The sequence below is a fragment of the Lingula anatina genome, chromosome 7 (assembly GCF_051362555.1).
Source record: "Lingula anatina isolate TDL-2025a chromosome 7, LinAna3.0, whole genome shotgun sequence".
Lineage (NCBI taxonomy): Eukaryota > Metazoa > Brachiopoda > Lingulata > Lingulida > Lingulidae > Lingula > Lingula anatina.
Genome location: NC_141773.1, coordinates 11,452,585 through 11,479,747, shown reverse-complemented (window position 1 = coordinate 11,479,747; position 27,163 = coordinate 11,452,585). Strand labels below are relative to the sequence as shown.

The window sequence follows — 27,163 nt, the reverse complement described above, 5'->3', positions numbered from 1 at the left end:
TGTCCAAAGAAGATATATACCATGAAAACTTCTCTGAAAAACTTCATAAATACAAAAAAGTACTCGATGATTGGTCCTTTAGAACTTTATCCTTGATAGGTAAAATAGTAGTAGTACGAACGATTGCTATGCCACTGCTAATACAAATGCTCACAGTTTTACCAACTCCCGAGGAAATCTTCTTCAAGGAATTAGAAAAAATAACTTTTGCTTTTATTTGGGGAAGCGCAATTGATAAAGTAAAAAGATCAACCATGAAAAGAAATTACGAAGAGGGAGGACTGCGCGCTCCTGACTTTAGGCTTTTAGCAAAATCCCTAAAAATTACGTGGGTAAAAAAGTATCTAAATGATAATCATAGCAGCGCATGGAAAGTACTTTTGAAGAAAAACCTAGAAAAAATTGGGGGACGTAATTTTTGGTATCTCACGAAAAATGGCCTTTCACAAACAAAATTTATTTTCAATCCATTTTGGAAAAACGTTACTTCTGCATGGGCAGAATTACAAGATAGCCCCGCAGAGTCGACAAGCGACATTTTATCACAACCTATTTGGTATAACGAAAACGTGAGAATTAATGATGTCCCCTATTATTGGAAAAGGTGGTGTGATAAAGGTGTCTTTTTTATATGCGATTTGATTAATGTCTCAGGCGAGTTTTACACTATAGATGAGATCAATGCAAAATATCAATCTAACTTTAACTTTCTCGAACACTTAAGTATAAGAAACTCCGTACCACAAAATTGGAGAAAACTAATTAAGGCATATGGTCAGAACATAACAGAAGCTAGAAACGAAAACATTTCACTGATTCAGATGAATGAAAAAGTATCACAGGTATTTTATAAATTGTTCCTTAAAAGGACGTGCCCAGATATCAGAATCGCTGGGAGTCCACTCTGCATTACCATAGCGACGATGATATATGGGGGGCGATTTTTGGGGCACCGTTTGAACAAACCGACGATACTCGACTACAAGCCCTCCAGTTTAAAATTAACCACAAGATTTTTTGTACAAATTCTTTTCTATACAAAAGCAAACGAAGGGAGTCAGCAGAATGTACCTTTTGTCATTTGTCAAAAGAAACACTGAAACACTTATTTTGGGACTGTGTCCATGTGCAAAATATTTGGACATGTTTGATCAGAAGTTTGAAAAAACATTGCGGACTCACGATAGAAAGAAAACTAGAATATTTTGTACTGGGTACTCTGAATAAGCAATTGCCCGGTATATATCTTGTCATCCTTCTAATCAAAAAATATATTACTCTCTGTAGGACAAAATTGGAAATCCCTAACTGGAAAAACACAAAAACATTTATAAAATCATATAGAGATATAGACACATATTCCAATTATTTACGGACTGAGAAAAAAAGATTAGAAATCACAGAGAAATGGGAGAACGTGAAGCTAATTTTCGAAAATTAAAACATGTGGGGTTTCCCATTCTGTCCATTAAAAATGTAATTTATATTAAGTCTACACTTTGTTTCTTTTTTCTTCACACTAGTATTTTTATATATCCATATACTTATTTTATTACGGCTAAAAAAAAAAAGCCTTGTATCTTAGACTTATTAGCCTATTGTCTACCTTTCTGTAAATAGTAGTTGTAAAAAGTGATAGTATACTACATTTTTATTTTTTATACCTTGATAGAAATGGCAAAGTCACAATGATAATACTATGTAGTTGCTCCAAATGTGAGAGGCATGTGTGCGTGTATGGGAGTGAGAGGTTTAGTTAATTATCCTAGTTATTATTTAGTGTATTTTTGGTATATTCTGGAAAAAAAAAAGTTTTTTTTTTTTTTTTTTTTTTTTAGGTTTTTCGTACTTAGTTGTTTCTGGTGATACATTTCTTATTTTCTTGTATCATGTTCCAAATATGTTGTATTGATTCATTCCTGGTAAATAAAAGCTGACACAAGGAAAAAAAAAACATACATGTACGTGTACAGCAGTGGAAACGTTTACCCACTTTGCAAATTCAATCATCACTGTTTTTTTTCTTTAATTAATCACTTACAAGTATAACGTTGTAAAAAAAATGGCAGTCTTCTGTATGAAGCAGTTATTTTTTGAGCGAGTGTGTGGAGCATTTTTTTTTTTTTTTTTTTTTTTGAGCGACTTAAGTTTGCTTTTCACTGATTATTGTCACTGATTATTGTGATAAAACACAATTTAGACAGTAAAATCAGTACTGAATAAACTACACGTTTTTTTCCATTCGAGACCCAAATATTACATCAGAAATATCAAACTATCACGAAATCACAAGAGGGACTGCGACCACAGCGATGTGAAGTTGAGATATAATTTGAAATTTGCTAAATTTTCCTTTAGGCTAGATTTTAATTTTGTGAACACAACAAAATGAAAAGTTTTTATTAGAATTCTCATTGGAAAACTACTTTTGGACATATTGTTTTAACAATTAACAATATTAAAATGTTCATCAGAAATCTTTTTAAAGGTAACTTCCTATTTTATGCCATGTTTTTGTATACAGAAATATATACAGTGTATGTAATTCCATTTAATTTATAGCAGTTTTCTTATATACAATTTACAATATGAATATAGAAATTTAAAATCAATGTTGTTTGTGTCATCTTAAAATCAGTATGTAATCAACTTATGGTAAATGTTGATAAATCTTATGGCGAATCAATGTAGACCAGCATTGAATATTAAAACTTTGAAGCAATGTCGCGTGCCTGCTGGTTTTTTTCAACAAAAATCGATATTGCATTTAAACCATTCAACAACCCACCCGCCGTCACGGCCAACAACACTATGCAGACAGGGTAAATGATGCGTTTCAATGCAGAATGTAAGGTTACCAGTACTTGTGTCTATACAGGTATATCTGTTTCTCATATTTTCTTATTTTTAAGATACAATTAACGTCTACAGAGGCATACACTTTCATAAACTCAAAAGACTCAATTTCTTGCAGCACCATTCAATCCAATGTTGACATACAGAACTAGTGCATCGATAAAATTGATATTGATCTTACCTAGTATTACCAGTATCAACCAGTAAACGTTATGTATTTGTTTCACCTTCTCCAGTTTGATTCTGCTTTTAAAGTAAATGGAAAATAACTGAAACATATTCTGCAATGTTAGCAAAAAAACTCCAATAGGCCTAGCACAACGCATAATTTCTCTACTTGGAAATGAAATCACACTCCTGACTTTCACCTTGGCAGCATTCACTACGAAAAAAGCCGAGGTCTAGTAAGGCCGCTATCTAAATACCGCGGACCTACACGAAAGGACGAAAGGAAGCTCAATCAACCGGTCGAGGGACAACGCGTGGGGGCGGGGGGGGGGGGGGAGAGATCACTAAAATATTACCGGTCTTCCTAAAGCAAAAATCGCTTGAAATTTTCAAAACGAATGTCGTTAAATCCCCATAGGCCCCTATAGAGTCAATAAAAAAGAGTGAGCTTATGAAAAAAAAACAACCCCACTCGCTTCAAAAATTCTAAATAAAATAGATACAGCCAATAAATCACGCAAAACTCACTCCACTTACACAAAACGTCCTAGGTTACATCGTCCCGTTCATCGTTTGTAAATCCCACTCTGACATCGGTAGTAATACCGCGATAAACTCTTAGACGTACGTATTTTGGCAAGACACGTTTTGCGTCACATTTATTTATTTACCTATGCGTTTTCAGTGTGACTGTTGTCTTCTCTACTGCAATTGGTATGTGCATATACTGAATGTGCATGTGCTGTCCGTATGAATATGGAATATTTGCCTTTATATAATAATTCAAATCTGGCACTTTGAGATAACGAATGAATTGACCACCCTAGTAGAAAAGTCTAAAGAAACAGCTCTTAAGATAATTTATCCCGATCTTGAATATGACGCTGCTTGTGAACATGGTAAACATGAACTACTGATTGAAAGACGGCTCAATGGATGTAAAATTGTTTATTAGTATATCAAATCAACCGGATCATAGACTGCATTATCTTTTACAACCAAAACAAAATGTCAAATATTCCTTAAGGGAATAGGAAACATTCAAAAGACCTAAAATTAAAACCAAACGATCAATGAATGACTTTTTAACAAGTGCCATATACAAGTTTCAGAATTAACTGATACTTTTTCAACCTTGCATTTTAGATATTTTGTCTTAAATTTGTTTACATATGTCTTTTAATATATCTTTATTCTTACTTACTAATGGTTTTATTCAACTATGCTGCAATGATTGTAATTATTCAAACCTCCGATTGCAAATTTGGTAATGATAATACAATATTTCAACAACAACTGAACAAACGCACACAGAAACGCAACAGTAATAAGAGTTACCACCGTAGTTTTTATTTTCTCTCCTCCTCTTTCCTGTTTTCTCAGTATTTCACGCTATTTCATCTTTATGCATATTGGACTCCTCTGATTAAACCTGTTTTCACACATGCATTCCTGAATTTGGACAGTTGCATCAGCTGTGGCACACTTTTGTTTTATTATTATCATTATTATTATCATTATTAAAGGTGCTGATTACTTTTTCACTCCTGGCAATTTGTATTCTGGTGCATCGCTTCCACATCCATTCTCGTCATCGCTATTTGAAGAATCCAAAATTCCTTGGTATGAATCACGGCGTGGATAAAACTATAATGATTAAAGTTGATCACCAATTTAACAGCGTTTAAAGCCAATTCCGATGCTCTACCTTCCAAATATCTACTAGTATGTACAGTTTTTCCTTCTTTTTTCTTTCTTTTCATTTTTTTAATTGCAATTCTCCATCGATTTTTTTCGCGTTCTTCAAACGCGCAATAATTCAGATTAAAATATATCGGTTGCCATGTGGATCGTTTTATTTTCCAAGCCTGGATTTTACTGGTTCTTAGAAAGGGAAGATTGAAAGTTGGTAAGTCGGAGAAAAATGCCATTATCGTGAAAATTCATTAAACATGAGTATTTGGCGGAAAACCCTGGCTTGTTATGCTTTAATCTATCATCATCATCAAAGACAGGAGGTTGTGTTCCTCCACAAGGTGCATTGTTTTCCACATGCACAATGCCAGGAAGCACTTACGCTTGACCGTTTCCCGAGTTAAGTCCACAAATCAAGTAGCTTTTACCGCCCCGGCACCTGAAATATTTACAGTAGCCCCATCACATTTTGACGCTATGCGTGAGTGTAATGTATCCGAACCGATTGATAGGAATGACCATGCGAAATCATCGCATGAACTATTTATAATCCAGTACGGCCTTCACTGAAATGCCCTTAACTTGTTCACCATGCACAATTTTAACTCTGTTATTCTACAACGAAGCTTCATTGAAACAGAAAATGGATGCAGCATCTTACCGATCTATAAAATGAGTTTATTTCACAAATGTCAAACTGAAATGAGTAAAGCTTACCGTAACGTTTTGGTGTGTCCGTCTTTGCCTCAATAGTAGGTACACAAGTACCACTACAGGTACAATAAGGACAAATATAATTGATGTAAGTGTTACTATAACACTAACCGCTGTATTGACTGCAAATGCTCTGTCATTCATCTCATGCCATGGAGCACTTGTTTCATTTTCTGTCGGTGACGATAGTTTAAAAGATTGAAAAGAATTAATGGAATTGGTTACTAAAATGAGATGAAAAAATTGCCCATGATAATTAATGATATTTGAAGTAAATATAAGTTTTAGTTCTGTTTAAAATATTACCAACATCATGCAATATGAGAGAAAGAGATTGTAATATATGAAATACACTCCTCAGGTTCACCTTTTGTTCTAAATGTTAAATGTTCTGAACTTCTGCGCTGTCAACCACGTACTCAGCATGTTCCACTTTACACTTACATTGACCGCCTGAGTTTTTAACAGAATGGATTGAAGAGCAATAAGATTGTCATGTGTATCAAATACCTCTCTTTGGCATTGAAGTCTAGAGCGTTTCTTTAAGTTTGTTGTTGTATTCAGGCAAGCATTTATTTTCACAATAACCCCACTTACATCGTATATATAGTTTTTTTTATAAACACAGTAATGCAGAAAAAAAGACTAGCATAATAAATACATTTAAATGGCTATATGAATATAGAAAAAAATTTCACAAATTTTTGATTTGTCCAATAACAAAAAAGGAAGTGAAATATATGCTAAATATTATATAAAATTTATAAAATAGTTTTATTATTTTATATAAAATTAAAATTACAACGATTGATTTGACGATTGATATAATTTCAATAAAATATCACTTTTATTTTCGTGTGTGTGTGTGTGTGTGTGTGTGTGTGTGTGTGTGTAAGAGAGAAAGATTGAAATATTATGAAATTACACTGTTCATGTTCACCTTGTGTTCTAAATGGGATGTCCACTTCGGAACTGTCAAAAAAGTAATCGGCATGTTCCACTCTACACTTGAACTGACCACCTGAGTTTTCAACAGAATGGACTGAAGAGCAATAAGATGCCTCATCGCCATCTGTGTCCCCTGCTTCTTCTTGCCATTTAAGTCTGGAGCGAGATATTTCGGTTCCATTCTTTACAAGGATCGTTTCAACAGGCTTTGGACGGCCACCTCTAACATGGCAGATGATGCCGGTGATGAATGGGTTGTTGTTAATCGCATTCAAGGTCACAATTGGTTCAACTGAGAAAAAAGATACGGTTTAATGCTATTTTAACTTAAAAGCTGCCACTATTACAGACTCATATAGAGGACTAATCGAAAAAAATTGTTTAATTATCACCCTCTTCTACTAGTGTATACCTGTATTCAGGCAAGCATTTATTTCCATAATAACCCCATTCACATCGTACGTATAGTTTGTTTGTTTTTTTTTTATTATATATATATATATATATATATATATATATATATATATATATATATATATATAATTGCAGAAACAAGACTTGAATAATAAAGGCATAAAATGGCTATATACGTGGTAGTAATAATTTTGTTTCCGTTGTACACCGGTGTAACAACGTTCGAAATGTTTTAATCCCTATCTTGTGAGTAGAAAGGGGCGGACAAACATTGGAGGGCCGTATAAATCCCTTCAAAATTCGAACGCACAAACACAATAGCTTAGGTGGAATAACACAATACTTAAGACGAGTGAACCCCATGACACCGGTTTCTGTGGTCCAGCGCGACAAGACAATCCGATGTAACTAGGTGTAATTAACAGCGTGATACATCAGCCAGAAGGTCCCCATTGTTTGTTGCAGCTATAGGATTATAGCTTTAAGAGGTTAGAACCCATGCTAACGCGTGCCTCGCGTAGCGAACTGTCCTTTTGTTCACTAGTTTGGCACGCGCAGCTGATTATGATTTTGTGTTGCTTACAAACTGCTAGTTAAATTTGTTAACAGTTATTTCATCCAATATGAAATTTCCGCAGTCGAAAATTGAACTAAAGTATTGTTTGTTTGATTGACATGCATGAGCGTCAGCATCAATCTGTCTCAAGAAATCTGTCCCAAAACGAAGAATTATTATGACTTTAATTGCTTTATGGATTGCTTAGTGTGATATATTAATTACACTTTTATATAAAACTAAAGAATCGGATCTGATGCTTTTGATAAAAAAACAACCATATAACATACTAGCAAATGCAAACATCTGGACTAAACGCACAAGTAACTTACCCGTTGTCACTAGATATCTCGGGTACACTTGCATCTCGTGCCACATTTCGTCAATCACAAAACGACACTCGTAGATCCCATCATCGACACGCCCCTTGTTCTTAAAGGAAAACGTAGCAGTAATGTTCGTTGGACCTGGTACACGCATATGTTCTGGGGTGATTGTTAAGTTCAATCCTCGGTCGCAATGGTTGTCCTCCCCGTGTGCACGTAACTTCACCCACTGACAAAGCGGAGTACCGGGGGTATCTCTCTTTTTGATCATGGCGAGAACCGACGCCAAGCCTGCATTTTCCCCAATAAACAGTGTCCAATGGAGTTTGGCAGTTCCATTTTCTCGCACAAACACGGTATTTGGGTCATCTAGCAAAGCCCCTGCCAAATGACTAGCTGAAACCAAGTTAGATGTGCGTGGAAAGTTTCATAAAAATTATCAGAGGTGTTGGCGTGATGCTACCTAGGATTCATTTTAACGATTTACAAAAAGAGCTTGCCCTTTTATTACATGCTCAAGTTACATAAGAAAAACACCATGGCGTTAACCTTGGGCGATTGATTTATCCTGACAGTGCTACGCGTGAATACGCCAAAAAGTAAAACAAACAAAGCACTAGCAAAGGTATTTGAATCATCTGTGTACCTCCTTTGTGCACTTTTATTCTCCCCTAATCGATATTGTACTTAAATAAATTATTCAACAACCAAACAATCCCCCTCTGTCACGACCAACAACACTATGCCGAGAGGGTAAATAATCCGTTTGAATTTTTATGAATGACAGCGACGAAATCCTAAATGTTACATATTTTTTTTTCTCAGCAGAGGTACATTGTATTTAAACTTTGTATAACAGATACTTTAAGTGTGCTGGGCTCACTTAAGAAAGCCTTTCGATCTGCCTACAGCTAAAGACATCTACCTGTTCACGGTGGTATAAGGGGAAACGCTTTCATGATCATGAACGACTTTATCGTGGAAAATTATCTTAGTCCCAATGATGTTTTATAGTCTTGATGTACCCTGTACCAGGTCCATTAATTGGTTTTTCACTAGATATTCACAGATAATGTTTGCGGCTAAATAGTTAGCTCATGGAGCCCTTTCTCAAACATACACATACACACTTTAAAAATGCGTTTGCCTTTGTCTCGAATGGAAAGGTTAGGAGTATTATTAATTTAAAAAATGAACACAATAATGTGTGAAGAGGTACAGCTAGGCACAGAAATTTAATTGTATAGTTTATGATATTCGTAAAAATATATATAAACGGACAAAGATACTGTGATAGTAAGAATAACTTTAATTTAATTTGAATGGAAGAGTTTATACTGGTAATCTGTAATAGTTTTCTTATACTCGCGGCTTCTTAACTGTAATCTTCCACCTTCGCTTTTCAAACAGTTCTTTTAATTATAGTTAAATTGTTTTTATTTTTAATTTTGTAGGTGCAGCACGTAACTCGTCTGGGTCTATTAAGGGTGCTTAAACTAACTGCGCTTTCCCAAAGACCATGAAGGTAAAAGAAAGATAAGAGAAAAAAGACACACATAAAGGTATAGTTGTATAAACACCAATTTGTTTTAAAAAGACATTGCCCTATATTTCACCAGAATGAAGAGATTATCTATATGCGATTTCACAAACTACACATCTCTAACCAATAAAGGGCATTTTAAAGTGCATCTTTTACCTGATATTACAAAAATGTTTCTACCGATAATTGAATTTTTAATTTAGTGCGGCACATGAGGCCACAGGCATGTTCTTAGAATATTTAGTGCACAGATTACAAACTATATTTTATTATTTTATTATGGTCCCACATGAAGAAGTTTGTAGCAAAGTATCACTCTCTTGAAACTATGGATAAAAAAGTACGCCATCGTCTAACCCCAAAAAGGAACATACATGTACGTGTACAGCAGTGGAAACGTTTACCCACTTTGCAAATTCAATCATCACTGTTTTTTTTTTTTCTTTAATTAATCACTTACAAGTTTAACGTTGTAAAAATAATGGCAGTCTTCTGTATGAAGCAGTTATTTTGTGAGCGAGTGTGTGAAGCATTTTTTTTTTTTTTTTTTTGAGCGACTTAAGTTTGCTTGTCACTGATTATTGTCACTGATTATTGTGATAAAACACAATTTAGACAGTAAAATCAGTACTGAATAAACTACACGTTTTTTTTCATTCGAGACCCAAATATTACATCAGAGATATCAAACTATCACGAAATCACAAAAGGGACTGCGACCACAGCGATGTGAAGTTGAGATATAATTTGAAATTTGCTAAATTTTCCTTTAGGCTAGATTTTAATTTTGTGAACACAACAAAATGAAAAGTTTTTATTAGAATTCTCATTGGAAAACTACTTTTGGACATATTGTTTTAACAATTAACAATATTAAAATGTTCATCAGAAATCTTTTTAAAGGTACAGTCATAAGATTATGTATGTGTGCATTTATTCCATCTAACGTAAGAAGATTAGATACAATTATAACGTCAGAAAATACAATAGAGGGAGTGTGATAATGATAGGGTCGCTAAACGATTTTGACGGAATATAGTGACTAGCCTTATTCTCTTGTCGCCTGGGTAGGCACGCCCCCTTAGAGTACTTATGTAAACAAAAGGTCTTCCATAGAGAACTATCCTTTTGTTCAACAGCTTCGCGCGTGCAGCGGATTATGTATATAGTGACGCTATACAGCTAAATGCAGTTAAATCTGTGAAAGCTGTTACTTAATTTATTCTGCTGTGTCGGACGTTGTGGGCCAGCCCAATGGTTCATTCACTCATTCTTTTCTGAAGATTGGTGATGCATATTTCGAATGCTTAATTATTTGCCCTCCTTCTTACAAGAGAAAGGAAAAGGGGAGAGAAACGGAGACAGTGTCAAATAAAAAGGGTAAAGAGTAATATAATACATTAATTAAAGGGACTCGCGGTGGAAGAAACGATAGACTGTTTTGCATCAAGGTATGCAATTATAATCCCACATGGCCATCGCATATACGGCCGTAGTTTAAATACATTACTCATAGTTGTATTTAATTACATTATTTTGCTGAATAGACATACATTTTAAAGTTGGTCTTTCAGGAAATCGTTTTGTTTGAAATAACACACACGACAGAGGTAAAATCACATATAAATTTATTTTGAAATAAAATGTTTCCCTAGATCTTGTTAACACTCAGCGAAATGCACCTAGTGATTATATTCAATGTGCCATCATTTAATTGCTTTCTCGGTTTCATTAATTGGCGATAATAATTGCAGTAAGCAAGAAGGAGGAAATGCTGAAGACAAAACAACGCCGTGGGTATGTGTGACTTTCTCCCTTAACATTTTCCATGATGCTGTCAAAGAAAAAGGAACCGAGATAGCGATCATTTAAACCGCTGCTGTTTACAGGTGGACTTCTTCGTTTACCATTTAAATGCCCCCCTCCCCCAGCAGACCCAACTTGAGGAATGCCATTGTAGCTACAGTACACTGTATATCAAACTTCGGTCCAAGTTATGAAACGTTTAAGCACAAAACGATAATTTGAGGGTATTTTTTCATTCAAGACAAAATTCAATAACTATGATGTGTGACAAAAGAGACTTTACAAAGCTTTACGTGTACTTAGATATATTCCAGTAACCTATGGAGATAGGCTAGCGAGGTCATTGTAACCTCAACAGGCACTGTCCCCGATGAAAGCAAGCACCACAATAAACACTGAAAGGCGGGGTACAAAAATGAATTTTTTTAAATATCGATTACAACATGCTGTACAATGACTGAGTCGTGAAAGGGGTTTTGGACCTCTTTGCGTTAAAAACAAATTCATTTCGAAATCAAAAGAGCATTTTTTGGGGGGCGCGTGGGGGGGGGGTAAATAGTAACTCATTCCGTAATCCTTCCTGCACATTTATTTAATGGTATCAAAACGTTTGATACACAATGTTCACTAGTGTCATAATTTTGGCGATGTATTAAAACCATAATTGTACAAAGTAGGTTAGCATAAGTTAGGCAACAACCAGTGTGAAGAACAACTCCCTTTTTAAGTGAGGCAAGACAACCTATTCAAACTGATTATAACCTTGATAAAGACACAAGGTAAAGGAGTTATGTAAACTAGCGTGTGAAAACACATTCTTTGTCACTGTTACAAGACAATGGAGGCGACCAAGTGGGGTAATTACAATATACCCCTGTACAGTCAAAGAGAAATTAGTTATGAAAGCTTACATCGGGTCAGCCCTTAATTTGCTTGTCCGAAAGAAAGAGATAGATGTCGCAACGCGAATCCTTTTATTAACCCTTCATGAGTTTGTGTAAAAGTGTGAAAGACAGGCAACGATCTCGAGTCGCTGTTGATATTGTTCGCAATTAAAATTGGAGTATACCGCCTACATGTAAACATCAGACAAGGCGTTGAGATCGATAAAAGTGGAGGTTAATCTGAAAAATTAGATGCCATTCTTGTGAAATGACTTATTAAGTGATGTGCATGTACCGAACATGTTTAAATTCTTGATTTTTATTATTTGAAACATCTTCATACACGGCCTCATATTTATATTTCTCTCAGGCCATACTCATTTTATTGTATAACATGGGACTCTAAAGCACAGGACATTGTGAAAGTTAATTGGCTACAGAGACTTGTTATCCTTTATGCAGTTTTATAGCGTGGATGAACTAGAAACAGGCTTTACTTAGCTTTACTTAATTTACGAAAATTTAAACAAAATCATCTGCAAGGCTTGCTTTGACTTGATGTTAACCTAACACTGGTTTTAAAAGGAGAAATATAAATATGTTGGATGGATTAAATCACCGACACCGTTCTATTTTAACTTAACGTGGTCATATACACAGTAACACAGATAATATTTATAAGTTGTCTGTCGTTCAGCACGCATTATAGGCGAGTAGCCAAACAGTGACGATGATCAATCCAAGTAAAATCTAGGCAAGTATTGTTTACAAAATAGATCATGATGAATAAACCTACGCTTTAATAAATAATCACCACACGGTTCTGTTTTTGTGACTTAAAAGCTTTCGTTTAAAGACGCTCAATGATATCAAAAATGATTCGACGCTTTTAAAATGGACCGGTTCAAGGGGCATTTTTTGTTTCAGCTAGGGACTTCAGGTAGAGGATTCAGTGTAGGTGTTTCCTCGGATGATAACAGCATCACACCCTAGGTCTAAGCGAGTTGACTAGAAGCTTTTTGTCCAAGCATCCTATTCCTACTACTAAACTAATAACTCTAAACCACAAAGGTTTGTGCGGTAAAAATATTTAAACTAAATGAGGTGCATTGACAGAGGCACAAGTACAATCCAACGCCAACGTGCAACAGTGGAAAATCTGACAGTGTATTACATAATATATGAAAGTGCGGTCAATATTAACAGTGTAAGACATCAGTTAAAGAGGAGGGGGTCTTACTATCTTTTGTTAAACGCGACTGTTATTATCTCTCGAACAAGCTTAAACCATGCCTTATACAATTACTGTGTCTCCGGCTGTCGTGCAGAAACGGCATGTCGAACATATTTTGCTACAGTTACAAACAGGGAAAACTAGCGACTTAGTTGTTCTAGATCGCTCTAGTAAGAAAGCATAAGTGCGGCGACCGGGCAAAACAATCAACTACCCGGTATAACATTCATATCTTAGCGTTTACATATGACGCGCAAAGAGCTAAGTACATATGACGCGCAAAGAGCTAAGCAATTAGCCTTGACAAAGTGGTCCGTTTTTAAACAACAACGAGAAAAAAGAACGCCTTGTCATAGTTATGAGACAAATCGCTTGCAACGTGCAACAAGGGGGATGGCTGACAGTGTGGTCACACTACATGTTTATGAAAGTATGTTGAATTAACAGTCTTCGACATCGCCCAAAGAGAAGGGACTTACTGTAGCCCTCAATCTATTGTTAAACGCGATCATTATCTTTTCTCATACAACCTTAAACAAAACCTAAACAATAAGATTGTTAAATCAGATAAGTGATGTAAAATCATATTGGAAATTTACGTTGACGACGGAGACTTCCATTCGCAAAGTTAATGAAACAAGACTGGTCCAAGTTAACTGCCCTTATTGAATAAATCTTGGACTGTTAAACCTAAAGCCATGCTTCACTTTGGTAATAGTTATTTAGTAAGCTAGGTTTATTCACATATATCACAAAGCATAAGGGCCTTATGCTGCAAACAACCCATTATGAACGCAATCGTCATCGCTCCCGGACAACCTGAAATCATGCCTATACAATATTAGGAGATGCACGTCGAGTAAAAGATTCAACACCTGGGTGCCCAGCACTATTATGAAAAGGAAAAATGACTTGACGTTTCATGCACAATCATCATCGAAAGCCTTATATCAATATGCTGCTTGCGCAGTCGATTTTTATCAAAATAAAAAGTGTGTTTCATACAAGCAAAATCTAACTTTCCTTTATAACTGTTACTGAACAGCGAAGAGTTACATAAACCCAGTTATAAAATTACAAATGTAATTATGAGGCTAATTTCTCTAATGTGGAATGAAATATTTTGTTGGCTTTCAAATGATAGGACACTCACTTTAATCTTAAAAGAAGTTAGTTAATGTGCTCGTTCCCCTAACGCGCGTGCCAAAAGGTCCCATCAAATAACCAGATACACATCTGTCTATACTGGTAACTAGTGAAAATATATCTGTGGCCTTTGATAATGATTATTTCTTCACAGCGATTTATTCATTTAATTATTAAATCATAATATATTTATTAAATTATTTGAAATAATTTACCTTTTTTAATGATTTATACCATCTAATTTTTATCTTTTTTATTTGATTTTTAATGTCATCTAATTATTTACTTAATTCTTTAAATAATTTATTTATTTATTTATTTATCAAGCCCGTAGCCAGCAATTTCAAAGGGGGGGGGGAGGGTCTTTTTCTGAAAAAGTGGACCTTTTACCGAAAAACCCCATGTACTTATGTCAAATTTTACCCAGAGTGGACCTTTTTTCAGCAAAAGGGGTTTCTTTCGAACCTCTTGAACTCCCCCTGGCTGCGGGCCTGTTTATTTATTTATTTATTTATTTATTTATTAAGATTTTCTATTATTATCCTTTTACGGATTCGCTCTATTATTTTATATAAAATGTAACTTAATGGAGTAATTGAGGCAACACGTCAGCTTGTAATGTGAATAAATTGTTTTAATAATGTTTCTTTCTTTGTTATTTCTAAACAGTAATCTATTTTTACACAGGTCGCGATGATGAAAATTTGTGTACGGAGCATCTTTAAACTTTTTGAGACGGGGTGATTTGTTGATCATGCTGATGTACGATGCTGATGCATGTTTATCAAATTCAATTTTTGACCACAGAACACTTCATATTGAATTAAATAACTGATACTAAATTAAACTAGCAGTTATCTTGCAACATTTAAAACATGATCAGCTGCGCGTGCCAAGCTAGTGAACATAAGGATAGGTGGCCATGGGAATGGCACGCGTTAGCATGGGTTCTAGCATCTTAAAGCTGTAATCCTATCGCCGCAACAAACAATGGGCACCTTCTGGCTGATGTATCCTGCTGTTAATTTCACCTAGTCACAGCGGATTGTCGCGCTCGCGCTGGACCACAGAAACAGGCGTCATGGGGTTCACTCGCCTAAGGTATTGTGTGTTATTACGCCTAAACTATTGTGTTTTTGCGTTCGAATTTTGAAGGGATTAGACGGCTTTCCATTGTTTGTCCGCCCCCTTCTATTCACAGGATAGGGATTAAAACATTCTGACGCTTTTAAAACGTCGTACAACGGAAACATAATTATTATTTCTACTGTAACTTCCTATTTTATGCCATGTTTTTGTATACAGAAATATATACAGTGTATGTAATTCCATTTAATTTATAGCAGTTTTCTTATATACAATTTACAATATGAATATAGAAATTTAAAATCAATGTTGTTTGTGTCATCTTAAAATCAGTATGTAATCAACTTATGGTAAATGTTGATAAATCTTATGGCGAATCAATGTAGACCAGCATTGAATATTAAAACTTTGAAGCAATGTCGCGTGCCTGCTGGTTTTTTTCAACAAAAATCGATATTGCATTTAAACCATTCAACAACCCACCCGCCGTCACGGCCAACAACACTATGCAGACAGGGTAAATGATGCGTTTCAATGCAGAATGTAAGGTTACCAGTACTTGTGTCTATACAGGTATATCTGTTTCTCATATTTTCTTATTTTTAAGATACAATTAACGTCTACAGAGGCATACACTTTCATAAACTCAAAAGACTCAATTTCTTGCAGCACCATTCAATCCAATGTTGACATACAGAACTAGTGCATCGATAAAATTGATATTGATCTTACCTAGTATTACCAGTATCAACCAGTAAACGTTATGTATTTGTTTCACCTTCTCCAGTTTGATTCTGCTTTTAAAGTAAATGGAAAATAATTGAAACATATTCTGCAATGTTAGCAAAAAAACTCCAATAGGCCTAGCACAACGCATAATTTCTCTACTTGGAAATGAAATCACACTCCTGACTTTCACCTTGGCAGCATTCACTACGAAAAAAGCCGAGGTCTAGTAAGGCCGCTATCTAAATACCGCGGACCTACACGAAAGGACGAAAGGAAGCTCAATCAACCGGTCGAGGGACAACGCGTGGGGGGGGGGAGAGATCACTAAAATATTACCGGTCTTCCTAAAGCAAAAATCGCTTGAAATTTTCAAAACGAATGTCGTTAAATCCCCATAGGCCCCTATAGAGTCAATAAAAAAGAGTGAGCTTATGAAAAAAAAACAACCCCACTCGCTTCAAAAATTCTAAATAAAATAGATACAGCCAATAAATCACCCCAAACTCACTCCACTTACACAAAACGTCCTAGGTTACATCGTCCCGTTCCTCGTTTGTAAATCCCACTCTGACATCGGTAGTAATAACGCGATAAACGCTTAGACGTACGTATTTTGGCAAGACACGTTTTGCGTCACATTTATTTATTTACCTATGCGTTTTCAGTGTGATTGTTGTCTTCTCTACTGCAATTGGTATGTGCATATACTGAATGTGCATGTGCTGTCGGTATGAATATGGAATATTTGCCTTTATATAATAATTCAAGCCTGGTACTTTGAGTTAACGAATGAATTGACCACCCTAGTAGAAAAGTCTAAAGAAACACCTCTTAAGATAATTTATCCCGATCTTGAATATGACGCTGCTTGTGAACATGGTAAACTTGAACTACTGATTGAAAGACGGCTCAATGGATGCAAAATTGTTTATAAGTATATCAAATCAACCGGATCATAGACTGCATTATCTTTTACAAACAAAACAAAATGTCAAATATTCCTTAAGGGAATAGGAAACATTCAAAAGACCTAAAATTAAAACCAAACGATCAATGAGTGACTTTTTAACAAGTGCCATATACAAGTTTCAGAATTAACTGATACTTTTTCAACCTTGCATTTTAGATATTTTGTCTTAAATTTGTTTACATATGTCTTTTAATATATCTTTATTCTTACTTACTTATGGTTTTATTCAACTATGCTGCAATGATTGTAATTATTCAAACTTCGGATGGCAAATTTGGTAATGATAATGCAATATTTCAACAACAACTGAACAAACGCACACAGAAACGCAACAGTAATAAGAGTGTACATGTTAGAAAGGGAAGATTAAAAGTTGGTAAGTCGGAGAAAGATGCCGTTATCGTGAAAATTCATTAAACATGAGTATTTGGCGGAAAACCCTGGCTTGTAATGCTTTAATCTATCATCATCATCAAAGACTACACCTAACAGGAGGTTGTGTTCCTCCGCAAGGTGCATTGTTTTCCACATGCACATTGCCAGGAAGCACTTTCGCTTGACCGTTTCCCGAGTTAAGTCCACAAATCAAGTAGCTTTTACCGCCCCGGCACCTGAAATATTTACGGTAGCTCTATCAGGTTTTGACGCTAGGTGTGAGTGTAATGTATCCGAACCGATTGATAGGAATGACCATGCGAAATCATCGCATGAACTATTTATAATCCAGTACGGCCTTCACTGAAATGCCTTTAACTTGTTCACCATGCGTAGTTTTAACACTGTTATTCTACAACAAAGCTTCATTGAAACAGAAAATGGATGCAGCATCTTAACGATCTATAAAATGAGTTTATTTCACAAATGTCAAACAGAAATGAGTAAAGCTTACCGTAACGTTTTGGTGAGTCTGTCTTTGCCTCAACCGAAGGTACACAAGTTCAAACAGGACAAGTATAATTGATGCAAGTGTTACGATAACACTAACCGCTGTATTGGGTGCAAACGCTCTGTCATTCATCTCAGGCCCTGGAGCACTTGTTTCATTTTCTGTCGGTGACGATGGTATAAAAAATTGAAAGAATTAATGGAATTGGTAACTAAAAATGAGATAAAAAGTGTTGCCGTGTTAATTAATGATATTTGAAGTAAATATCAGTTTTAGTTCTGTTTTAAATATTACCAACACAATGCAATATGAGAGAAAGAGATTGTAATATATGAAATCACACTGCTCATGTTCACCTTTTGTTCTAGATGGGGTGTCCACTTCTGCACTGTCAACAACGTAACCGGCATGTTCCACTCTACACTTGTACTGACCTCCCGAGTTTTCAACAGAATGGACTGAAGAGCAAAATTTTACTCCACTGTCATCTGCATTGACTGCCTCTCTTTGACATTTAAGTCTGGAGCGAGATATTTCGCTTCCATTCTTTAAAAGGATCGTTTCAACAGGCTTTGGACGGCCACCTCTAACATGGCAGATGATGCCGGTGATGAATGGGTTGTTGAAAATCGCATTCAAGGTCGCAATTGGTTCAACTGAGAAAAAGATACGGTTTAATGCTATTTTAACTTAAAAGATGCTACTATTACAAACTCATATAGAGGATTAACCTAGCAAAATTGTTTGATTATCACCCCTTTCTTATAGTTAATACTTGTATTCAGGCAAGCATTTATGTCCTTAATAACCCCATTTACATCGCATGTATAGTTTGTTTCTTTTTTTAATACAGTAATGCAGAGACAAGACTTGCATAATAAAAGGCATAAAATGGCTATATAGATATAGAAAAGAATTTTACAAAGATAACTAGATTTGTCCAATAACAAAAAAGGAAGTGAGATATATATGCTACTTTATGTCTCCTCCATCCCAGTGAACCACAAACTTGCATAGTCCCATTCATAACAAAAGAGAAGGCAACAATGACTATCGGTTGTTCGTGATTTGGCCAATATGTAAACCCACTATCCTAATAATTTTAACAATAACAATGTAGCAAATTGTTGCCTGCATTAAATGTAATGGCCTTAGAGATAAAAATTAAATAAGAAATATTAAATAAGACTCATCATCCTAAAAATTATGATGTGACGAGTCAGCAAAAGTTATTATTTTCAAACAATTTTGCACAAATTTCGTTTGTTGGGTTAACTTTTCACAATTGCTTTATGGATTGCTAAATGTGATATATTAATTATACTTTTATACATGTATAAAACTAAATAATCGGATCAGATGCTTTTGATAAAAAAACAACCATATAACATACTAGCAAATGCAAACATCTGCACTAAACACACAAGTAACTCACCCGTTGTATATAAACATATCTGATACACTTGCATCTCGTGCCACTTTTCGTCAATCACAAAACGGCATTCATAGGTCCCATCATCAGAAAGCCCCTTGTTCTTAAAAGAAAACGTAACATTAATGTTGGTTGGACCCGGTACACGCACATATTCTGGGCTGATTGTTAAGTTCATTCTTGGGTCGCAATGGTTGTTTTTCCCGTGTACACGTAACTTCACCCACTGACAAAGCGGAGTACCGGGGGTAATTCTCTTTTTGATCATGACGTTCACCGACGCCCAGCCTGCATTTTCCCCAATAAACAGTGTACAATGGAGTTTGGCAGTTCCATTTTCTCGCACAAACACGGTATTTGGGTCATCTTGCAAAGCCGCCGCCAAATGACTAGTTTGATATTGCAAGTAATTTTTATGTACAGACACAAATGTGTCTGTACATATAGCCGTTACCTGCGTCTGTCGTCGTCGTCGCCGTCGTCGTCGTCGCCGTCGTCGTCGTCGCCGTGCACTTTCACCGATAACACGATAAGTGGAAAACAGTTTTACCTTTTGGCTTGAAACTTACGGAACTGATGAATATTCATAATACGCAGGTCAAGTTCGAAAATCAGCATGAGCGGGCCATTTTTATTTAAGCTATGCTGTTTTTTTTCACTTTTTTCAGCATATAAGCAACGTCGATAACACGATAAGTGGAAAACCATTTTACTTTTTGGCTTGAAACTTACAGAACTAATAAATATGCATGATATGCAGGTCTAGTTCGAAAATCTGCATGATGGGGTCATTTTCTTAAAAGTTATGCTGTTTTTTTTTTTTTTTTTTTTTTCGGCTTATATACAACGCTGATAACACATTTCAAAGAAAATTGATAGGCTTTGTGCCTTGAAACTTTCAGGAGTGATTAATCTTACTAAAATACAGATCAAGTTAGAAAATAAGCTTGATCAGTTAAGTTTTGCTGAAGTTGTGCCTTTTTTATATCCCGCACGAAAATGCAGTAGTATTGAAGTAGCAAAAAAGCATTAACGCAGTAGTGGTGTGGAGCATATTTGCATTAGAAATGCAGCATAGCCTACTGCAATTCTACTCCAAAAAGTACACAGGTTTGTACAGAGAGGAGCATTAATGCAGTAGATTAGCAGCATGATATAAGCATGTTTCAAATATTCTAATTAGCTCCCAAATCGAAGCAGATTTGAAGTATGTTTGCAGTATGCTTGCAGTAGTCTACTGCGCCGGAGTATCTACTGCGTTTTCTTGCGGGATGGGTTTTCTTAACTCTTGGGCATGTTAACATTCTCATTTTTGAACTTATTAGATATCTTAAGGTGGTCCTTGTACATTTACCGCATCTTAACAATATTCTAGTTGATTATATAAGAATGATGGTTAACCTGTTATCGTGTATTGTGTAATAAAGTGTCACAAATCGAAATAAACTCATATCATTAAAGTTTGTCAGATTTAATCATTCACTATGTTCAGAATCTCAGAATGGAGGAAATTGGACATTTAAAATTGTTTTATTGATATTTTCCTATGTCAACAATTTTCTTAGCTGTTCATATAAAAATGACGGTAAATTGATTTTTTTGTTTTATGTAAAATGTGGTGAAAATGGAAATAAACTCATTTCAGTACAGTTATCTCTTGTTTACATTTTGGCGTTTACAAGGTGTTACTTTGAACTTCCATGGGCTTGAAGAGCTTTGTTAGTCAGATTTTCTGAATATCCATGACACTTTTATTTTATTATTAAAATTGATGGTATTTTTGCTGTTAAACATTATGTAACATTGCATAAAAATTGAAGAAACCCCTGTTTTGGGCACTCCTTCCACAGTGACCATTCAAGAAGAAACATGTCACTTACCCTTCCCAAACTTTCAGAAAGGTAACATCTAGGACTTAAATTCAGCCTGAGTTTGAAAAGCTTTTTTTCTGTTGTACATTTTTGCAAATTTTTATCTTTCACATATTGGCATTTTCATTGTGGGACTTAGAACCCCAAGGGTATAAAGCCCAGTGGTAATCACATTTTCTAAATGTAATATTGCATCAAAGTTGACAAAAAAACTACTTCGTGCACTGTCACCACAAACGTTATGAAAAGAAATCTGTTACTTATTATATTTTCAACTTACAAGAGTGATTCTTAGGATTGACACACAGCTCAAATGACAAAACCAGCTCTATTGGATTTTTTAAATTAAATTTATTTATTAATTTATTTATTTATTTATTATTCAAATTTTCATTTTTCTCATTCTGGTAATTTGTGAACTTGAACTCTCATGGGTCTGAAGCCTTATGCTTTTACTTTCATCGGTATTACCTGTTGTGCAGAATTAAATTTGATGTTGTCGTTGCAGTTAGGCATAATGTATTATTGACAGGATCCTATTTTGTGCATTATTATTTTCTGCTTTTTGTCTGTACATTTGACAGCTTTGCTATCTTGTCAATATATTTCACCGCGTGTGAATGTGCGTGGATGTTTGCGTGGCTGTGTGGGTGTGATGGCACCTATCAATTATAAAAAAGACTTTGATTTATTATATACGCTCAAGTTACTTAAACAGCACTGCGTAAACTTTGGGCAATCCATTTATCCTAACAGTGCGCCGCGTGAATACACCAAAAAGCGAATTGTTTTGACTCTTTGAATTATTTGTGCATCTGCTAACAAATTGTTGTGGGTATATGATGGTCAAGCGTGCTACGTACAGTTACGCGCTACATGTAAGTGTTAGTGCACTTTAGAGCATCAAAGGATTTGTCTAATTTGATCACTACTGAGCACTATCTATGACGCCTATGTTGCTACAGCTACATGCCATTTAATTTGTCGCAGGCACCGTGTGTTGAAGTCTGATTCGTTGAAATGATGAAATGCGATTTTCAGTGCGCTTTTTATCAATTTGTATTTATATGTACCCTTTTTAACAATATTAGCAGCTACGGGTCACGGAGAGAATGTTTACATTACATACGGGAGCCGTGCCATTTCTCCAACATAACCTTCAGGTTAGGAGTATCATTAATTTAAAAAATGAACACAATAATGTGGGAAGAGGTACAACCAGGCACAGAAATTTAATGAAGTCAGTGTGTATAGTTTGTGATATTCGTAGAAATATATAAACGGGCAAAGATAATGTGAGAGTAAGAATAACTTTTAAAAATTGAATTTGAATGAAACAGGTTATATTCGTGATCTGTAATAGTTTCCTTATACTCACATTTATTTAAACTACAATCCTCCACCTACCCTTCTTAAACAGTCCTTTAAATTACATTAAAATGTTTTTATATTTAATTTTGTAGGTGCAGCACATAATTCTTCTGGGTCTCTTAAGAGTGCTGAAACTAACTGCGCTTTCCCAAAGACCATAAAGATAAAAGAAAGAGAAAAGAGAAAGAGACATATAAAAGTATACTTGTATAAAGACTAATTTGTTTTGAAAAGTCATTGCCCTGTATTTTACCACAATGAAGAGATTATCTATTTGCGATTTCACAGACTACACATCTCTAACCAATAAAGGCTTTTTAAAGTGCATCTTTTTCCTGACATTAATATTAATAAGGTTTCTACCGATAATCGAATATTTAATTTTGTGCAGCACATGAGGTCACAGGCATGCCGTTAGAATATTTAGTGCACAGATTACAAACTATATTTTATTATTTTATTATGGTCCCACATGAAGAAGTTTGTAGCAAAGTATCTTAGTTATATCGTCTAACCCCAAAAAGGAACATACGTGTATAGCAGTGGAAACGTTTACCCACTTTGCAAATTTAATCATTTCTGGTTTTGTTCTTTAATTAATCACCTACAAGTATAACGTTGTAAAAAATAATGGCAGTCTTCTGTATGAAGCAGTTATATTTTGAGCGACTTCAGTTTGCTTGTCACTGAAAATTGTGAAAAGGTGGGGATAATACACCCTTTTGACAGTAAAATAAGCATTATATGAACTACATTTTTTCCATTCGAGGCCCAAATATTATATCACTGAAATATGAAACTATCACGAAATCACAAAAGGGACTTTGACTACAGCGATGTGATGTTGATATGTAATTTGAAATGTGCTAAATTTTCCTTCAGGCTAGATTTTAATTTTGTGAACACAACAAAATGAAAAGTTTTTACTAGAATTCTCATTGGAAAACTACTTTTGGACATATTGTTTTAACAATTAAAATATTTAAATGTTCATCAGAAATCTTTTTAATGGTAACTTCCTATTTTTTGCCTTGTTTTTGTATACAGAAATATATACAGTGTATTTAAAGGCCCGGTCACACTGCGCTTGCGACCTTTTTGCAACCTTTTTGCAACCACAAAATCTGGCGGTCGCTTGCGATCACTTTGCAAGCTAATTAAGAAGCTATGGTCAATTTTGATCGGCAAGCAGTCGCAAACCGGTTGCAACAAGGTTGCAGTATGGTATCTGCAACATCTTATAGACCATCTTCAAGTTATAGGTTACCAGTCGCACACTGTTTGCCGAGCGATAAACAACCTGTCTGCAACCACTTGGTGACCGAAAACCGGTTGCAGGACTGTAGCAATCGCTTGCCAACTGGTAGCAGCAAGATCGCACAGAATATACATGAATATACTTGTGACAGTAGCTGCTTTCCCATAAATTCCCCTCTCAAAATACAAAAATGCTCTAGTAAAACGACTCCTTTTCAAAAAGAAGGGACTGCAATAATGATTGACTTTGCTTACCTAAGAAGTAAAAAGAGTAAAAAACTCGAAAATAAAAACATAAACTTGCATACGTTTAAATCCTTATTAATCTCATAATACTCTTTAATATTTTCTTGGTCAAATACTTGGTCTCTTTGAGGTCGCAAGGCCTGTGCAGTTACGGTCACACTGAACAAAAAACCTCTTTGCGACTTGCAACTGTCACCGTTGCAAAAAGGTCGGCAACCGGTTGCAACAACTCGCAAAGTGGTTTCCAAAAGAACGCTGGTTTAATAACCGGTCGCGCCGGTTTACGGTGCAGCACCGATAACCTCCTGGCGACCGAAAAACCTACTTGTAGTATCCAACCGGTTGCTAACAGGTCGCCGACTGCTTTGCAACTGATTTGCAACCGAATGTGTGGTTTTCCCTTTGTCTTTTTAACCCTAGGCGTTTGCCACTTACAATACAACGTAATTAAATCGTGACAAGTCATGCGCATCGTGTACATTTTACACTCTCAACCTCGTAGTGAGTGTACCAAGCACTGGGAAGATGTTAAATTGTTTGTGTTGTATTTTTATTAAAGTCTATTGGACACATTTTACGATTTGATCAATTATTTGTGGATAATTTTGATTGTTAAAATTATGATATTAAATAGCAGTTATACCTTGCTGATTAAATTGCTTTTATTTTCCGTTTTCCCTGCATTCGTGTATTTGTTTCATTGTTTACTCTGATAATTTGGCTTCGCAAATTTTAAATAACATACTGCGATATATAATTGAGATTTTCGGCATTTTACCTATAATTTTCGCAAAATGATAAAATGAATAAACGTAGCGTCAAAAAATCGTAAGTTGATTTCATATTAATTTTAAGATGAGACATCACTTTTAGGATCACTTTTTTTTATTTATTTTTTCTTTTTTTGATTTCGTACAAGTGTGAAATACCTGGTATGTGAAAGCCTTGGCAATTGATATTAAATATTGCCAACAAATGCATTTTATGTTTTCTTTTTCTAAAATATTATAATTCATGACCTTGATATTTAGAAGGTTTACATAACAAATTATGAAAAAGTCTTTGCCCAAATAGACCACCATCCTACGCCTATTTTATTGCAGTCGCTTGCAACCTTCCTGCGACATATTTTCGAACGCCTGCGATCGGTAAAAAAACCTGTAAGCGACCAAGAGATTAAAGACCGTCAATCGACCATGCAGTTACAAATGCAACCTTCTAGCGATCTGCTGCCGACTACTTGCGACTGGTAAAAACTTGTAAGCGACCAGTCGCCTAAATACGGTCAATCGACCGTGCAGTTGCAAATGGTCTGCTACTGGTTATAGCAACCTACTGACAACCAAGAAAAGACCGATAGGCAACCTTTAGGATACCGATAATTTTCATCTTTAGTCGCACTGGTTGTCGGTGCACAAAAAAACGGCCTTCATGTGTCAATGATCGCAGGCGACCTGTTACCAACCTTATGCGACCACTTTAAAACCTATGGCAACCTCCTTGCGACTGAGGTTGCAAAGAGGTTGCCAAAAGGTTGCAAGCGCAGTGTGATCCAGGCTTAATTCCATTTAATTTGTAGCAGTTTTCTTATATACAATTTACAAAATAAATATAGAAATTTGAAATCATTGTTGTTTGTCTCATCTTAAAATTAATATGAAATCAACTTATGATAAATGTTTATAATTCTAATGGCGAGTCAATGTTTATAATTTTAATATGGAATAGTTGTTACCTGTATATAACCAACAGTCATTCAACGTTGAATGCCAATTTTGATTCAATGTTAAGTTTTTAACGTTGACACAAATTTCCAAAATAACTAGCATTTTCAACTAAAATTCAACATTGTAGATCAATGTTGAATATTAAAACATTTGTTCCCCAAAATTCGATATTGCGTTTAAACCATTCAACAACCTATCCGCCGTCACGACCAGCAACACTATGCAGACAGGGTAAATAATCCGTTTTAATGCAGAATGTATGGTTACCAGTACTTGTGTCTATACAGGTATATCTGTTTCTCATATTTTCTTATTTTCTAGATAAAATTAATGTATACAGAGACATACACTTTCATAAACTTAAAAGACTCAGTTTCATTCAGACCATTGTTGACATACAGAACTAGTAGATCGATAAAATTGATATTCATCTTACCAAGTACATGTATTACCAGTATCAACCAGTAATCTTTATGTGTTTGTTTCACCTTCTCCAGTTGTGTTCTGCTTTTAAAGTAAATAGAAAATACCAGAAACATATTCTGCAATGTTAGCAAAATACTCCAACAGGCCTAGCACAACGCATTATTTCTCTACTAAGAAATTACACGCCCGGATGTAACCTTGACTGGTTATAAAACCATAGTCGTAAAATCGCTACAAGATTTTGAACCGCGTGCATAAACTTAAAAACGTAAAACGACATTCGAATGCCAAACTACATAGTCTTCCATTGTGCAAAAAAAAAAAAAAAAACGCTTGAAATTTTCAAAACGAATGTCATTAATGCCCCATAGGCTCCTATAAACAAGAGAGCTTATGAAACAAAAATAATACCACTCGCTTTAAAAATTCTAAATAAAATAGATACAGCCAATAAATCACGCCCAAACTCACCCCACTTACACAAAACGTCCTAGGTTACATCGTCCAGTTAATCGTTTGTAAATCCCACTCTGAGATCGCTTAAACGTACGTATTTTGGCAAGACACGTTTTGAACAAATGTGTGACATTTATTTATTTACCTATGCGTTCTCAGTGTGACTGTTGACTTCTCTACTGCAATTGGTATGTGCATATACTGAATGTGCATGTGCTGTCGGTATGAATATGGAATATTTGCATTTATATAATAATTCAAGTCTGGCACATTGGGTTAGCGAATGAATTGACTACCCTAGTAGAAAGGTCTCAAGAAACAGCTCTAAATATAATTTATATAATTTATCCTGATCTTGAATATGACGCTGCTGGTGAACATGGTAAACTTGAACTATTGAGTGAAAGACGGCTCAA

The 27,163-nt window shown here is 35.2% G+C and overlaps 1 protein-coding gene across 5 annotated transcripts in view; it reads right to left on the bottom strand.

Moving 5' to 3' along the window:
* LOC147760748 (uncharacterized) overlaps positions 1-17,208 on the bottom strand; it is a 29,370-nt gene extending 12,162 nt beyond the window's left edge. Inside the window, exons 1-5 of one of the 5 annotated variants that reach the window (XR_015335477.1) lie at positions 16,623-17,197; positions 7,684-8,073; positions 6,374-6,673; positions 5,437-5,606; positions 3,562-5,158 (exon numbers count right to left, since the gene is read on the bottom strand). Coding sequence is in view for 3 of the 5 variants with exons in the window: in XM_087017731.1 (XP_086873857.1) it covers positions 5,144-5,158; positions 5,437-5,606; positions 6,374-6,673; positions 7,684-7,948 (750 nt within the window). In the remaining 2 variants the exon portion in view is untranslated. Of the gene's footprint in view, positions 1-3,037; positions 3,258-3,561; positions 5,159-5,436; positions 5,607-6,373; positions 6,674-7,683; positions 8,548-16,622 lie in introns of those variants that run through there. The other 4 variants (XM_087017731.1, XM_087017732.1, XM_087017730.1 and 1 more) reach the window with 4 other exon arrangements.
* Positions 17,209-27,163: the final 9,955 nt, after the last annotated feature.